Genomic DNA, 15,582 nt, shown 5'->3' with positions numbered 1-15,582 from the left:
AAAAAAAGAAAATTTTATGACAAAATTATATGAAAAAAGAATAGTTGTAATCTTAATGTAGGTTTACTGAGCATCCTGGCCGCACGTCAATAAGATTAGGTTTCCACTTTCCCAGTTTGTTTTTTATACATTTATTTTTGTCACAGCAATTTCAGTTTTTTTATAATAATAATAATGATATATGTATAGTTTCTGTACAAAACTCCATCTGGCATGAGTAAGTCTACACAGTCCGTAATGATATACTATATATATATAGTTTCTGTACAAAACTCTATCTGGCATGAGTAAGTCTACACAGTCCTGGTCCATCCTACTGAAGCTGTCTCTCTTCACAGCACAGCAGTGATCCACCAGCCTGTGCATCCCCAACATGACCTCTCCAGTCAACAAAGCCATGATGGAGTCCTACGCGCTCATGGTTTTGGTGATGGGCACATTTTTCATCTATTTCTGCGGTATGGTATGGGCTTTTTCCAACCCCAAACTGAGCGGATCCGAGGAAGAGGAGGTGTGTGAGGCTGCGGAACTGCACGGTAACGACTGCTTAGAACGCCGTCTCAGGTGCGCCTGCAGTGCGCACCTGGAACTGCCGGCACCGCCGTACACGAAAGAGGAGCTCACTCAAACGACTTATGTCAACTTCTGGGACGATACTTACAGCCTGCTGTCTGACTGCACAGCACTGACTGGAGAGGATCACGGAGTTTACAACCACTGTCACTCCTCCAGCGGACAGGATGACAAAGAGGTGACGTAGCCGAATATCACAGTCGTGGAAAAACAATCGTTCTGTTTCCGTTGAAAATAGAACTTATGTATTCATAAATATATTTAAAATCAATAGCATCGTTGTAAACCGCGTCGCATCTGCTTCACATTCATATGATGATTCATGAACACGTGGAGATTATATTTGTTTTTCCTCCAGCTTCATCTTTAGATCACTTTCCAGTTGCAGTAGTTTCGCGTACAAAGCCTCTGACGTTTCCAAATCAATATCCATCTGCAAAGACAAACAGAGGACACGCACTTGGTACTGTCATCTGTTTTATTCCTCTATTCACATTCTCTAGAACCGCTATTTCCTTTGTCATACTTTACGTGCTTGTGTGTAGTTGTTGCCCAGTCCAGATGTTAGGCTGTGGTACTTGACTTTCGGGTCCAGTGATTCAGGACTTTGCCCAAACAGCCACATCTACATTCATAAGATCAGTTTTAGATTAAAAATAAAAACCTTTTTTATTTAGAATTTAACTCAAAGAGCCATTTTGGAGACATACCAACGCTTCAGCTCCGTTGTACGGTGTAAGGGTAAAGGTGTTGGTGAAAAATCTTATCTGGGATATAAAACAAAGTTACAAGCAAATGTCAAACAAAAATGATAATTCAATCTTGAGAAGTGCAGTACATCACACAAAAAGTACATGTATATATACTGTATATATGTATAGATATGTATGTGTGTATATATATACATACATATATTTTTATATATGTATGTATATATACACATGCATATATATATATATATATATAGTTAAAGTATAGTTATAGTTAAAAGAAAATGACAATGGAATAATACTATTAATTCAATATCAAGTCATCACTACTAAACTCTATTATTTACTGCCCTTAACGTTTGGAGTACTGCTAATTTATGGTGAAAACTGCACTCACAAACCAGAGCAGGGGCATCAGCAGGGTCCAGAGCAGTGCTGGGAAGGCGGGCAGGACGCTGTAGGTCAGGCTGGTCATCACAAAACCAGGACAAATTACAGAAGAGTATAAACCCTAAAAAACCAAAGAGACCATTTTGATTATCGAACACTGGGCCTGGGTCCAAGTTAGTTTTCAATAAAACTTATCCTGCTGTATTTTATACTCTAAACCTAATTTAATATTGACTAAATAAAAAAAATTCTAATTTTAGTCTAAAGTTATTTAGGCAAATGTGTTTCATATTTGGGCCAGACAAATAAAACTTCACTCGATTTGACAAACAATTCCAGTGAACCATATCAGTTTAGGCGTGAGAGACGCTCAGCATCGAGGTGCGAAGAGTCGACCTGTTTGTTGTAGCGTGTGTTCAGTGCCAGGCTGAGCAGATCAGAAGCGTATTTGGAGGAGCTGTACGGCTGGTTGCCTCTGAAGTGCTGTATGTCTTCCAGGTTAAAGGCCGAGCGGTGAGCGTTACTGGAGGAGGTCCAGATCACCTGTGAGGTCAGAGCTTCATGGCACAGCAGCGGCTCCAGCTCTCTAATCTGGGAATACAGAAGGAACGTTCATCTCCGCTGTCAACCAGGAGTGCTTTATTCACTTAATAATATTACTCGTCGAACAGAATACGTTCGTCGTATATTCGTCGAACCATATCAATCTGAGTAACAGTTGCTTATTTTACCAGTATAAAGCGGCCATTGCATCAAAGTGGAATTTTTTTCTAGCGATGCCTTCAAAAGCTTGGTGGGTGTAAATGGACCTGAAGCTACTAGAGCAGGGCTGTCAAACTCAAATTCACAGTGGGCCAAAATTATTTTTTCATATGGAAATGCATAAACATTGAATCTGGGACTTTTATGTTTTCAATAGTCAACAAAAATAATTGTTGTTTTTCATTATTATTACCAATAAAGTGTGTAAGCATAACTGCAAGTAACATCAATTGGACTGGATTTGAATCTAAAAAGCTTTGAGATGTGCGAACGAGATCTATGTCGCTCTTTGATGCTAACTGTATCTGCTATTGCCTGCAAACGCAGAGTAAGCAGAGAAGAGTCTTCAGTGACCTTACGACTGGAAGAGTGTGTACTGTTAATTTTTAATGAGCAGCCATGCCAGGTTGACAGACAGATCCAGTATCACCTATATTTAAACAACTGAAAATAAATGAGAAGAAAAACCAAAAGTCTTTGGTGGAAAACGCTGATCCATACGTACAAGCAGAAAGTGACCAAAGAGGTTCGTTGCAAACACTTCTCTCAGGCCTTCAGAGGTGACATCATCCTTCTGGGTCAGGATCCCCTCACCAGTGGCAAACATGGTAATCACATTGCTGTCGTCGAAACACAGGGAAAGTGTTAAAAATGAATGTAGAGTTGGAGAATGGTGAACATCCGACACTGGGCTTTACCTGGAGAAGAGCCCTTTAAAAAAGGCCTTTACATCAAACTGTGGGTTTGGCATGATGCCTGCGTTCAGGTAGAGGTAATCCAACCTGTTATACCTGTAGAGAACAGACGGACTTTTCTTTTACATGGAAAAACAGTAGCACAACATGCTGAGGATTCTTAGGTGCTGTGCTGCAGTGTGTTTTTGACTGGCGCACCTGACTTTGACCTCCCGTGCAGCACTGATGACAGAGGAGACGCTGCTGGTGTCCAGCTGCAGCAGAGCCACCTGAGCTGTGGGAAAGGAGGTGAGAAGGGCACATCGAGCAGCCTGAGCCCGACGCATGTTCCTGCAGGCCAGACAGAGCTGCAGCCCATCCACATCCTGGGAGAGGAGACGCTCACAGAGTGCCAGACCAATGCCACTGCAGGAATGAAAGAAAACACTTCATTACATAATATTGTTTTTGATTTTCATATTATAACGGTGCCGTATTAAGTGAATCTGTTGTCACCTATTTGCTCCTGTCACCAACACTACTGTAGTCATGGTTCAAGACAAAAGTTCCCTGAAAACAAAAAAACAAAAAACACTTATTTTGAAGTCAAATGTTCTTTCAGGCCAACAGGCTTTGTTCCTTCACCACGCAAGGTCGTTCTCGCCTCTAACCCTCCACCTCCCTTCCGTGATTGGTCAGTGCGGCAGGTTCCAGCCAATGTGGCGATGACAAAACCTGGCTCAGGTCCAAGTACTGCCCACACAGCATGAAATATTCAGCTACTGCTGAATAACTCAACAACTCCACGGGGGTGAGGGTGTGGGGGGTGATGCACATGTTCCTGTATACATTTTTATTTGTCTTATCAATGTAAACATTGTTTACAGAGTGTGTATAACACAGACAGTACATCAATCAGAAGCCAACCGTTGAGTATAAATACATCTAATTTTTTTTTCAAACAAATACTTTTTTGTCCAAGATGTGTGGAGAAAAAAACCTTTATGAAGCTTTCATGTCAAAACTCAAACTTTTTTTTACTTTCTGTTTGTTGTAATATTATATAATAATATTATATTAGAATTATTAAAACACACCTGTTAATGTTTTCAATGACAACATTGGGTTTTACATAATAACGTATATGAACTGAGGACAACTGGACTCTTGATTTGTTCACTGTAAAAATGCTTCAGAAATCATCGAAAATGCAAAAAAAAAAAACCCAAAAAACAACACATGTATAAACATATAAATAAAAAATACAAAACACTGATATTTGAGATTTACAAATATCCATTGAATATACACAGTAATGTACATACATCGATGTAGAATATGAGTCTGGGTGATCCACACAAAAGGGTGACCTTTATCAGTAATTCTTGTCGCCAAACACCAATGTGGATTTTATTTCAAATGTAAATGTATTTATTTGCCAATTGTGTCAATACATTTTGTCCCTTTGTCCTTGAATTCAGGGTAAACATCCAATAATATTAGCAAAAAGTCAACGTAAACATGTACACCTTTAAAGCTTTGCAGCAGATTGTGGTCCAACTCCTTCTTATTTTATTTTTTTTACCCAAAATTGAAGGGATTTTATAAGTATCACACCAGTCAAAGAAGAACGGTGTGGCCTTGTCTGAAAGACAGTGGAGTTTAGACCTTAATGGACGGTATGCAGAGAAATACATTTATTGCTTCAAAAAACTTTATTTTTTTTCTAATTATGTCTGAAAACCTTTTGACGTCTTGGTGCATTTTGCACTGGAAGTGAAAACACAATACTTAATACACAAAACCTTACTAAGGAATGACTCTGATAGCTCCACTGCTACATCACTTAACAAAAAGTCAAATGTCAAATGATGTGTGAGTGCTGTCAGAGAAAAACACGTATACTTCACCAAATCCAAGGAATCGTGCACCCTGGAAGAGTCCTTGGTCAGTGGTCAGAAGATGTAACGTCATTAAAATGAATATTTCTGAAAACCCTCCCTTGAAATTAAGGAGCTTCTCTTGTTCGTAGTGCGATAAGTAGATGGGAAAGCGTCTCCTAAACTGTAGCATAGCATCCTCCGAGGGCTCTCACACACGAAGGAAACATCTCAAACCTGAAGTGTGTCTGCCGCTTGAGTCAAGCACCATTTTTAAAGAGTGGCAGACGATGGAGCTTATGGCTTATGGTGTATCCAGTAGGGCTTGGTGTATTTCCTGGAAGGAGGGGCGCTCTTTTGTGTTCCTCTTCCAGCAACTCAGCATGATTTTGTAGAGCGGGTCTGGACACAGCACAGGCTGAGGCAGGTAGATCTAAACGACAGAAACAGAGACGTGATTGGGGTAGATTTGTTGTTTTTGGACATATGGGGTGGGGGGTCATTTGAACGGTGCATACCTGTCTTTTCTGGTCTCTGAAAAACTCGCCCGTGTTCTCGATCACCTGCTCGTCAGTCAGCTGTGAGTACGGCTGTTCTTTGCAGAAGTTCAGTATCTCCCACAGAGTCACCCCGAAGGCCCACACATCACTGGCTGTGGTGAACTTACCCTGTAGAACCAGTCAGTGTGAACAGGTGTTAACAGGAAGAGCTGTTGTGAATATGTTGGTTTAATTCCAAGATTTTTACACATAACCTTAGAGCATAGCATGTAACTTCACCAGGTGAGAAGAACTGGTTTAATGAGATCTCACTATAGCAAACATAATTCAAAATCCATTGTTTAGGTGATGTTTTTTCAGAAATACAGCAGTTGGATATACACTATAATTTCTGACATTATGTGAGAAATCCGTTAAAAATCAGGTTTTGGTTCTACAGTAGGTGATGCTGCTAAACCAAAAGCTTTTTCTTTGACTAAACCAGATGCTCATGTCTCTTCTACATTTGACCCAGATACCACAGGAAATGCGGACCACGGGCGCGGCAGCAGCAAGGGCCTTATCAGAGTCTTTCTTTAACCTCCCTCAAGTCTTATCTCCCCCTCGAAAGTTGAATTCCAGTGAACATGCTGATATTTCATAACCTCAATGTGTCACAAGGACACAACAGCGTTGTGTTCACATGGCCAAGCACTGCATCTGAAACTGAATGCATTTTAAGCCACAGCTTGTACATAGTGCCATCATACTCCCATTCAGTAGAATAAAACTTTACATATATGAAGTTAAATGCATTCATTTGTTTTTCATTATTTTTTGCTTGTCCATGGAATATCGATACTATATTTGTTTTGTTTTCAGAAGTTGCATCCTTGTGCTTGTTTGTAGGGTTCTGTTAATCTGTTAAGGCCATCACTGTTCTCAGAAGGTATGATTGGCATGTTAGACCTATGATGTAATCACAGTTACTGGTGTTGCATAGTTACTGATGTCCAAAGAGAGATACGCTTCATGAATACAACGATGCCTCGAGGCCGTTTTCAGTTTTTTAGTTTGTTTTTTAAATCTTTTATTAGATGACTAATAAGCTTGCCTGTTGAATGGCACACAGCCAATAGAATTATTGTATCTAAAGAGTCACAAGCCGGGCTTTTGCTCGTGTGTAAACACTAAGAAGTTGAATTAAATCTACATGTCACTCAGTTCACTTTACATGAAGCCTACCGTACTTTCCCATTCTACACTTGAACCTCAGAGTTCAGGTATTTCTAAATTAAATACTGTCACTTTAATTTAAGGAATGTGTCCTATGTAGTGTACAATAATAACTCGTCTTTACCAGCAGGATGCTCTCCCACGACATCCAGCGTATTGGCAGCACAGCTCTGCCCTGGATGCGGTAGTAATCACCGCTGTACAGGTTCCTGCTCATGCCAAAATCTGCTATCTTTATGGTGTACTTTTTCCCCACCAGGCAGTTTCGCGTGGCCAAGTCTCGATGAACAAAGTTTAGGGAGGAGAGGTATTTCATCCCCGATGCTATCTGTGTGGCCATGTAGCACAGATTACTGAAACTGAAAAGGATGGAAGAGAAAATTGGACCAGTTAAAAAGAGGAAAACCAGTGACTCATAGCAGTTTAGCAGCCATTCACTCACCTGACAGTCACGGCATTGCTGAGCAGAGCGAGTTGCCCCTCGGGTTCATGTCGTGACAGAAACTGATTGAGGTCTCCATTCTCCATGTACTCTGTGATCATACAGAGCGGATCACTGTGGATGCACACTGCCAGGAGACGAATGATGTTTGGGTCCTTCAGACGGGACATGATCTTTATCTCTTTCAGGAAGTCATTTCTAACAATGGAAAAACAATGGCATATTTGAATGTAAACAGGTAGCAAACAATCCGTATCATAAATTGTGTCATATTTGTTTTTGTTTTCTTGGTAAATACCTTGCATTTTTGTTAGCATCTGAACGGAGCATCTTAACAGCCACTAAAACTGGCAGGTCGTCGGAGATGTCAAATAAAAACTCTTTATTCATGAACTCCTGCATGCCTTGTGCTTCACATAGATGTACCTGAAAGAAAAAGAGACCTCAAAAATAAAACAAAAAAGAGGAGGAGAAAAAAAAGGAGAGAACAGCAGGTAAATCGCTAAATAAATAAAAACAGCACCTACCTCTCCAAACTGACCTTCCCCTAGCTTCTCCTTGAAATTGAGCAGTTTGCGGGGAAACTCCTCTATAGCAACGTCCTTTCCCGATAACAGGTCCATCGTCACCGCAGGAATAGCGTACGTGTTGCTTCCTGTCACACCCTGCAGGTTTACAATGTCAGCCTCCGCATAGTGAGGAGCACCATCCTGGATGACAGTGGCGGTGGTAGATTTAGATGCTGCTGTGCTGGTAGAAGCTGGAACACAACACAGAATGTGTCAAAAAATGAAACAAATATATGCAATTTTACCTTCTAACTCTAATATCTCGATTGTAAAGCCACACCACAGTTATTCAACAGAATTCAGGTTCTATGAAAAAATGTCTATATTGTTATGTTTTTAACTGTCTGCTATACCATCTGCCTTGATTTTAGCCCTAGTGAAACTAAAGGAAAAATAAGTAGGAGTTGCCAAAATATCCATACTATAATTTATGGCAATATTTACAGTACTGTATCAATATACTAACGTCAAATATTGATATTTAAACAATAAACATACACTTGTTCTATAGAGATTCTCTCACAAAAACTTTTTCAAGCCTCCACATGATGGCGCCAAAGACCGCTCCACGAGAGAGGGAGCCCACACTACTGGACACTACTAAAGTGGAAATTGCTTAAAAACTTTGTGGCAGACACAGACACAATGGCTGTCAGTCATTTGAAATTGATTGACAATATTTTGTAATGTATCTGAAATGGTTTCAGTCCAGTAAATAAATTCTGAATGTTTTCAAAGACACATATCATTGATGAAATTTATTGCAATATATTAATCATCGCAGAGCAGCTGTATCGTGATACCCAGGCCTAGTTCACACTAGGGTTTCTTTTCTTTTGGTATGCATTTCAAATCATTGCAAAAGAAAATAACTCAAGGTGGCCATGTGTGTTCACCTACCAGGTTCCTCTGAGGTCTGTGCAAACTCCGGCAGCTTAGATATGAGACGTGAAGGTTCCTGATAGTCGGGACCGAGGGGAAAGATGCGCTCATAGGTGGAGTTAGACTCCTGTTCTCCGGTTACACTGGAATGGTTGTGGTTGTAGGCGAACGTCTCACTCTGTATTGACAGACTAGTAGTTAGTTCATCGTCCAGCATCCGACGAGAGGCCTAGAATACAGGATGTTTTGGGGTAAAGGAACAAATCTAACCTCCTGCCAATCTAAATTACATTTGGTAAAAATCTCTGAGCTGGTATTTGACTGATATGTTACTCACCTTTTCCAGCATCTTCTGCCACACTTGCCTCCACAGGATGATGACAATAATGACCAAGAGAATGAAAATAATGGCTACAAGGCAACCAATCAAAATTCGGGTGTTGCTATCATCGACTTTATGGGTGGGGTCTTCATCTGGAGGAAAACAAGATGAAATGCAGCTTTAAGAAACAGAGACAGTGTTTGAATATTAGTTGGAAACGCAATGTTAGCTTCTTATATACGGTCCTACAGTATTGACTAGGTTTTAAATTGAGTATTGAGTAAAGAAAAGGAAACGCAATGTTAGCTTCTTATATACACAAAGACTTGTTGCAACAAATACAAGAAAAGAAAAAAATGTATACTCAGAAAGTGCCAGTTGTTTTATACTCTAGTGCTATAAGGTGAAATGGAATATAAAAACAAAATTCTTCATTCTAATCCACGTATACACAGTACTGTCAAAATGCTTGCTTCACGTGTGACTCTTATCCTGTTTTCCTTTATATTGTTGATTTAAACTTATTATAAACATTTGTTCCCCTGTTAAATCATATTTAGGATAATATTTTAAATTGGGGCCACCTAGTGGCAAATTGTAGGAAGATTCCGTTCTGGATTGATTTTTCTGTATGGAGTTTGCATGTTCTCCCCGTGTGTGCGGAGCTAATACACATGCCTAGTGAATCTAATGTTCCAAATACAATTTTCCAGGTCATGAAATTTGCAGACTTGTAGAAACGGCACCAAAAGGCAGGATGGAAATAAACACAAAGCCCAGAAAGTATTTGTGGCTCTAGTGAAGCAAGACATAATGATGGTTGGTGTAATAGTAGAGGAAGGGAGGGAGTGACAATGAATAAATGATATCTGTAGATATGTGGCAATGGTGACCCCTGAAAAGAGCAGCCAAAAGAAGAAGAATATTCTTTTCATATTGCATATTTTTCAAGGTAATCAACTCAAGTAAACCAAAGATTTATTCTAATTTGAATAATTCACTAACCTGGTTGTTTCTTCGGAGGCTCCAAAGTTGTGTTGTACATCGCTGTGTCTGAAAAGCATTCATTAACATGATGTCAAACAGGTACAGTTACATTAATCTATTAATCTAATATGATACTGAACACACAAATATATATATATATATATATATATATATGTACTCATATACAGAGTAGATGTAGCTGTAGAAGTAGATATGAACTGACATTTCAATAAATACCAATACTTACATACTACAAATATTTGCCGTAAAAGCAACAGACACATTATTTGGATATATAAAAAAACAACCTATTGACTATTTTTCTTACCTGACTGGAAGGTGATTTCACTGAACAACATCCAGGCATCACCAAAATAGAACTGACATTTGATAGAACTGGCCATGTGATTGGCCAGGTTGACTGTGACAAAGCGAGCACTGGGATTTGTGTCGTCCACTACAGGGCTGAAGGACAGCGGTGTTGCCTCCCAATCGGACTCTGAGCGAAAGTAACACACCACCTGATGAAAGGTCCTCACGTTGTGGGAGAGCATGTTGTTGCAGTACACCTGCAAACAGCAAGGAACAGCTAGAATTATTGACTGTTCTTTAAAAAGGAAAGTGTTTATTATTTTGTCCTGCACCTAAATGCATCTTAACTGCGTTTGAGAGTGAGAGACTGAGACACCCGTCCTCTGCCTTATTACTACATTTAATACCAACACCAGTAGAACTTTTCTGCACCTTCATTGTGGTGAAGTTTCGGGTGCGGTCAAACTCGAACATGATTTCCACATATCCACTGGGAAAACTTCCATTGTTCCAGCCCACATAGTCGTAACCGGGCCAGGCGTTGTGGATGTGGCTCTGTGTGAAATCATCCTCACCAAATACCCCATCAGTCAATTGGCCAAGACCCTCTGTCATGCTGGGAAAACAACAACAACAACAAAAGGTTTAGAATACAGAAAAATTAGGGCAATATTTTGCTTTTTCATCAATGCCACGTCTTTACCACTAGGAGGCAGCATTATACTACCGTCCCGCCATTGACACTCTTGGCCATAAATCGGTGTAAATATAATTTTCATTTCCTTTGGAGAAAATAGTTCTGTGTCATGGAGGACATTATCCATCATACAAAACACTAGTGTAAACAAAAGGTCCTCGAGTTCCCCCTCCTGTTTTAAAACTTTGTTTGACTCATTTATTCCCATGAGGTATTGCTTAACAGTAAACCACCATGACCCACTCACCACCATGTGACTCCTCTTTCACCATGGTGACAGGGCAACAACAGGAGGGAGAAAGGAAAAATACTGACCCGGGATAAAGGAGATGAGGAGGAGCAGGACGGAAGTGTACAGAGGAGGGAAGATCAACACTCATATACCTGTGGATGATGGCTCCATCGTAGACAGAGTCGTTCAGATACACGGTGTCCGAGGCCAAATTCATCTGTCCTCCCACCGGAGCGTTGTATGACACAAGACCATCTGTGAAACAAGTGACTTTTATTGTCCAGACTTGTTTTCTATTCCACCACAAACTCATCAGAGTCCATATTAGTACATCAGAGCATGGTAAACTGAAGACCGTCTTTGTGTCTTACCAAGCCATTCACAGCCGTAGAGTTCCACTCTCATGCAGATGTTCATGGAGTGGTCCGTGACGGGCATGAAGCGGACAAATCGAGCAATAATAGGAGGCTCCAGACCCTTAAGTACAACGTCATAGGCATTACTGTTCCCTTCGATTACCTGTGGGATAGAATAAACATGACAGAAAAACATAGCATTCAATAGTAAATATGACATTTCAATCCTACTGAAATACTGGAATGACCACTGCTTCTTTCTGCCAAACGTATTCTAATGTTTCACTTATATCATATAAATATGGAAGACATTAAGAAAAAATATTTCAGTCAAATTAGGTGTTTTTTAATGTCATTTTTGCACCTAGACCTTTGTTACTACCATGGCATTATGTGGCTAGTTCTTACTGTCTATGTCTTCCATTTTGGCAGTTAATATCCAAGACGCTTACTCATAGTTCACTGGTGCATTCTGGGCTTTACTTTTAGAACAGATACTGACTAAAATCTTTTGGCATATTGATAGTGGTAGAGGTTACACAACCTGACACCAGGCCACACACTCGCTAACACACGTACCTGCTTGCCCTGTCTGTTTCTCCATGAGATCCATCGACTTCCATCGCGGCTGTATTTGATCTTGTACTTCTGAGCAAACTCATTCCCCATGCCTCCTGCATTTCGACCCTGGGTGCCCACAAGGGTGATAAAATGCAGTGAGCGCAGGTCGATCTGCAGGAACTCTTTCAGGTTGTCCGGCTCTACGGTTATTTCCGGACACCACGCTCCATCCCCATCCTCAGAGTCTAATCTGAAAAGATAAAGACAGAGACAAGTAGAAAGGGAGTCAAGGCTGGAGTAGGTCCTGTATGTTCACAGTGGAGTTACAGCAGGAGGAGAAACAGGGGGAAAAACTACTGCAGTGTGGAGGCGGATTTGAGTCCTAAAAGCTTATTATGAAAACACATCAGTGGAAGTCTGTCGTAAATTCATCTTAAAGTGTTAACTTTGGGCGAAGGCCTGTCAGCAGAGACGGAGCACGGTGAAAGTAAAACCACAGCTAGACGACGGGGAGTGTGTTACATCATTATTCCCATATTTACTGAAGGCCACACACACACATCCATACGCCCTTCCTAAATGATGTGGCTGCAGGTACAACTGATATCCTATTTTGCGGTTTAGAGCAAATAAATTGACATTCATTATCAGAATAAATAAAGCCTCAGAATAAGTTTTTTTTTTACTTAAAACAGTTTTATACAGATGAATAAAATATGAAAGACAAAGACATTTTGTTAATGCAATGTTCATACAAGTCTTCTTTACGTGACCCTACTTAGGCCGAGGTTACTTTACTTTGTTTAAGGCTGGATTTAAAATTTAGTTTGTCTTTGGGAAAAATCAAATCAAGGTTAGACGCCAGGTGACGCATATGGTTGTCTGTTTGTCAGTGTGTGAGAGAAAGAGCTGGAGGGAAAAGACAGAGAGGGACAAACCTACCTTCCATATCTGGCAGCAGTGGATTCAGACCACTGACTGGAAGCAGAGATGTCCTCGTCCTGTATCTGACCCCCTGACATGCCCAGTGCGTACCGGCACACACCTTAAAAAAAACAACATCATATTTAGGCTTAAAGACTGTAAACATCTCCAGTTTTATCAGATTAAAATGATATTTTCACATGTTACAGTGGGATTATTCTCTAAATGTCATTTTAACACATATTACGCTCCAAAACATGCAGCTGCCTTCACTTTTCCCAGACCGACCACAGCACCGGTTGGTCTGAGAATTTGATACTGGGCTTGAACGCATGCATTGGACTCACAGCACACACAGACACACACTCGCACAAACTGTGGTTGCTCTATTAAAATAAAACGTTGGATACACACAGTGTCTCTGCCAATCTAAATAGGAGTGGTATCAAGTGTGTGTGTGTGTGTGTGTGTGTGAGAGAGAGTGGTAGATTTGGTTTAAGCTCATCATGCCTCCATTGTGCAGTGACCTTGCAGTAGCATTATGTCCTGTCTTTCCTGTAAACCTCCTCCTCCTCCTCGTCTGTCTGTGTGGTCTCTCCATTCTCACTTCCTGTCTCATTTTAATTGTGCAAGTTGAACACAATTATGTCTAAAATTTGGAAAGCCCTCATTTCATCATGACTCATTTGTTTGGTGGCAAACTGAGCTCGACACAGGCAGTGTGGTAACCAGTAATTAACCTAAACTTAAGACAAGTACAGAATACAGAATGAGTGTCGTAAGGGTTAAAATAGCCAAGATGATTTTTTCCTACATACTGTACGTATATAATGGAAAGACTCAGGTTGTTGTGGTCTGATTGTGATAAATGCATCTAACAGGATATAACGGCTGGGTAGCCTGACAGATGAAAGAACTCTAGGAATACGTGATGTCAGTGGAGGTAAACGGAGTCTCGCTCTGTTAACGTAACCTCTGGTCTCATAGAAAAACCTTTGAGAAGATGCCAGCAACAGCCAAGCTGGAAGTTCAAGGGCCAGTCTGTCCAACTTCTTCTTTCCCCCCCCTTCCGTCTTTTCCTCCTGTGATTCCTTCCTGTTTTTGATCTGTTTTAAATACTGAAGTCAGGAGGTAAAACCCTCTAAAGGTTTAGGAGGAAGACGGTATTGAGGAAGAGTGTACGCAGCGTGTACGTCCGTGAGCGCACACACTCACAGAAACACATTTAGAAATACAAGCCACTTGCACAGTTTTGGTCTTGGCAGTGACAGAGTGACAGAGAGAGGACGGCACAAACAGAAAGCTCTTCCAGATGTCTCTACTAGCCTCTTCGTTCTCCTTTCATCTTGTACTCTCTAACCTTTGTTTCGCGCTGCACTCAACGCTTTAGCCCTTATTACTCACCCCCAACTATTTACTTCTATTTCCTCCCCTCTTTGTATTGGATCTGCTTGGCCTGGAGCAAACCACATCAACCAAAAAACATTTTACTCATCCAAGGTTTAGAGGTTTAGAAGTATTTTCCCCTGTGATTATAGCTGCAAAACCATTCCATCAAAGGTGCGGTGACAAACTGCACGCATATTAGATGCAGGGAAATACAAGATATTAGAAGTGGAGGTAACTGAAACAGCATTAGTGAACAGCGATGAGTAAAAAGATGGGAACAGAAGAGGAGAGTAGTGCAGTATTTCTGCCTTCTACAGTGGTATAACCAGTGGGGTCATGGATACTGACAAGAGGGTCATTTCCTCTTTCCCAAAACACCAATTCCCTGAGAATTAACTGATAAAAATGAGTCATTATCAAAGTCTTCAGTGATTCATAGTGTGCATGTGTGTGTAACCTGGGTGTATGACTGTTTTTGTAAGTGTTGGTTTCTTACTATGTTTACTTACCTACCCAAACTACTCAGAGGTGACCCACGAGGTAAGCTGTACACACACACACACACACACACACACCAACACCACACACCGGGCTTCATATTTGGCCACAGCTAAAAATATCGTCCCAGAAAATTGTGGAAAAATACCAGCCTTGTGTGGTTGACGGGGAGACAGAGCGAAGGGAGAGAAAGACGATGAAGTGAAGTGAGAGAGAGAGAGAGAGAGAGAGAGAGAAAGGAAGAGGGAGAGAAACAGGCTAAGGGACTTACCCCCCCCCTCCCTCACACTCCCCTTCTGCTCACCTCTTGATTCTCACCGCACCCTGCCTACTGAAAGGCAGGCTTGTTCTACACCGTTTACAGTGTAACTCCAAACACACTCACATTTACACACACTGCGTGTCACGCAAGTCATCAACTGGGGTCAGCGCCACTATCCCTGTCAGGGTCTATACTTTAAGGTTTGTTATGAGCAGCGGTAAGAGCTGCTAACAATGTATTATTTCATTAATTAAATTTTTTTTTTATTCTGAAATAATTTATATAAAAATGTGAAGTAACACTAGACTGTATTCGACGCATTACAACAACAGAGTTTACCTTTCGATTCATGCATTTAGCAGACACTTTTATCCAAAGCAATTTAGAATGAACAATCACCTTAACCCCCCCCCCCCCCCCCCCCCCCCCTCCTTTCTTCTTTCGT

The 15,582-nt window shown here is 40.8% G+C and overlaps 3 protein-coding genes across 6 annotated transcripts in view; all 3 read right to left on the bottom strand.

Annotated features, from left to right (window-relative positions):
- Positions 1 to 15,582, bottom strand: part of LOC103399996 (methyl-CpG-binding domain protein 3-like) — an 844,757-nt gene that overhangs the window by 250,194 nt on the left and 578,981 nt on the right. The window lies entirely within an intron of this gene.
- LOC103376747 (3-keto-steroid reductase) lies at positions 869 to 3,825 on the bottom strand. Of its 2 annotated transcripts, XM_008307243.3 has the most exons (9): positions 3,626 to 3,825; positions 3,329 to 3,535; positions 3,134 to 3,226; positions 2,941 to 3,055; positions 2,070 to 2,264; positions 1,681 to 1,794; positions 1,284 to 1,340; positions 1,100 to 1,198; positions 869 to 1,006 (listed from the first exon to the last, which is right to left on the bottom strand). In XM_008307243.3, the coding sequence occupies exons 1-9, from the start codon at positions 3,658 to 3,660 to the stop codon at positions 911 to 913; spliced, it is 1,011 nt and encodes a 336-aa protein (XP_008305465.1). In that variant the 5' UTR covers positions 3,661 to 3,825; the 3' UTR covers positions 869 to 910. The 2 variants fall into 2 exon arrangements, 1 of the variants encoding a protein (XP_008305465.1); XR_003048691.1 differs by lacking the exon at positions 869 to 1,006 and having other exon boundaries at positions 1,118 to 1,198; positions 1,685 to 1,794.
- The window catches only part of ddr2a (discoidin domain receptor tyrosine kinase 2a), a 25,805-nt gene continuing 14,188 nt past the window's right edge, over positions 3,966 to 15,582 (bottom strand). For 2 of the 3 annotated variants that reach the window (XM_008307246.3, XM_025066284.1), the window contains exons 3-17: positions 13,007 to 13,109; positions 12,083 to 12,314; positions 11,519 to 11,666; positions 11,300 to 11,402; positions 10,651 to 10,834; positions 10,235 to 10,475; positions 9,925 to 9,972; positions 8,935 to 9,071; positions 8,616 to 8,826; positions 7,674 to 7,906; positions 7,445 to 7,572; positions 7,147 to 7,344; positions 6,829 to 7,063; positions 5,508 to 5,657; positions 3,966 to 5,422 (exon numbers count right to left, since the gene is read on the bottom strand). In XM_008307246.3, coding sequence (XP_008305468.1) covers positions 5,294 to 5,422; positions 5,508 to 5,657; positions 6,829 to 7,063; positions 7,147 to 7,344; positions 7,445 to 7,572; positions 7,674 to 7,906; positions 8,616 to 8,826; positions 8,935 to 9,071; positions 9,925 to 9,972; positions 10,235 to 10,475; positions 10,651 to 10,834; positions 11,300 to 11,402; positions 11,519 to 11,666; positions 12,083 to 12,314; positions 13,007 to 13,109 — 2,480 coding nt within the window. In that variant the 3' untranslated portion in view covers positions 3,966 to 5,293. The remainder of the gene's footprint in view (positions 5,423 to 5,507; positions 5,658 to 6,828; positions 7,064 to 7,146; positions 7,345 to 7,444; positions 7,573 to 7,673; positions 7,907 to 8,615; positions 8,827 to 8,934; positions 9,072 to 9,924; positions 9,973 to 10,234; positions 10,476 to 10,650; positions 10,835 to 11,299; positions 11,403 to 11,518; positions 11,667 to 12,082; positions 12,315 to 13,006; positions 13,110 to 15,582) is intronic. The other variant, XM_025066290.1, reaches the window with a different exon arrangement.

The sequence above is a fragment of the Cynoglossus semilaevis genome, chromosome 2, assembly GCF_000523025.1.
Source record: "Cynoglossus semilaevis isolate Cse_v1.0 chromosome 2, Cse_v1.0, whole genome shotgun sequence".
NCBI lineage: Eukaryota > Metazoa > Chordata > Actinopteri > Pleuronectiformes > Cynoglossidae > Cynoglossus > Cynoglossus semilaevis.
Note: the sequence above shows the minus strand (reverse complement) of the source record. Positions and strands in the feature narration are given on the sequence as shown.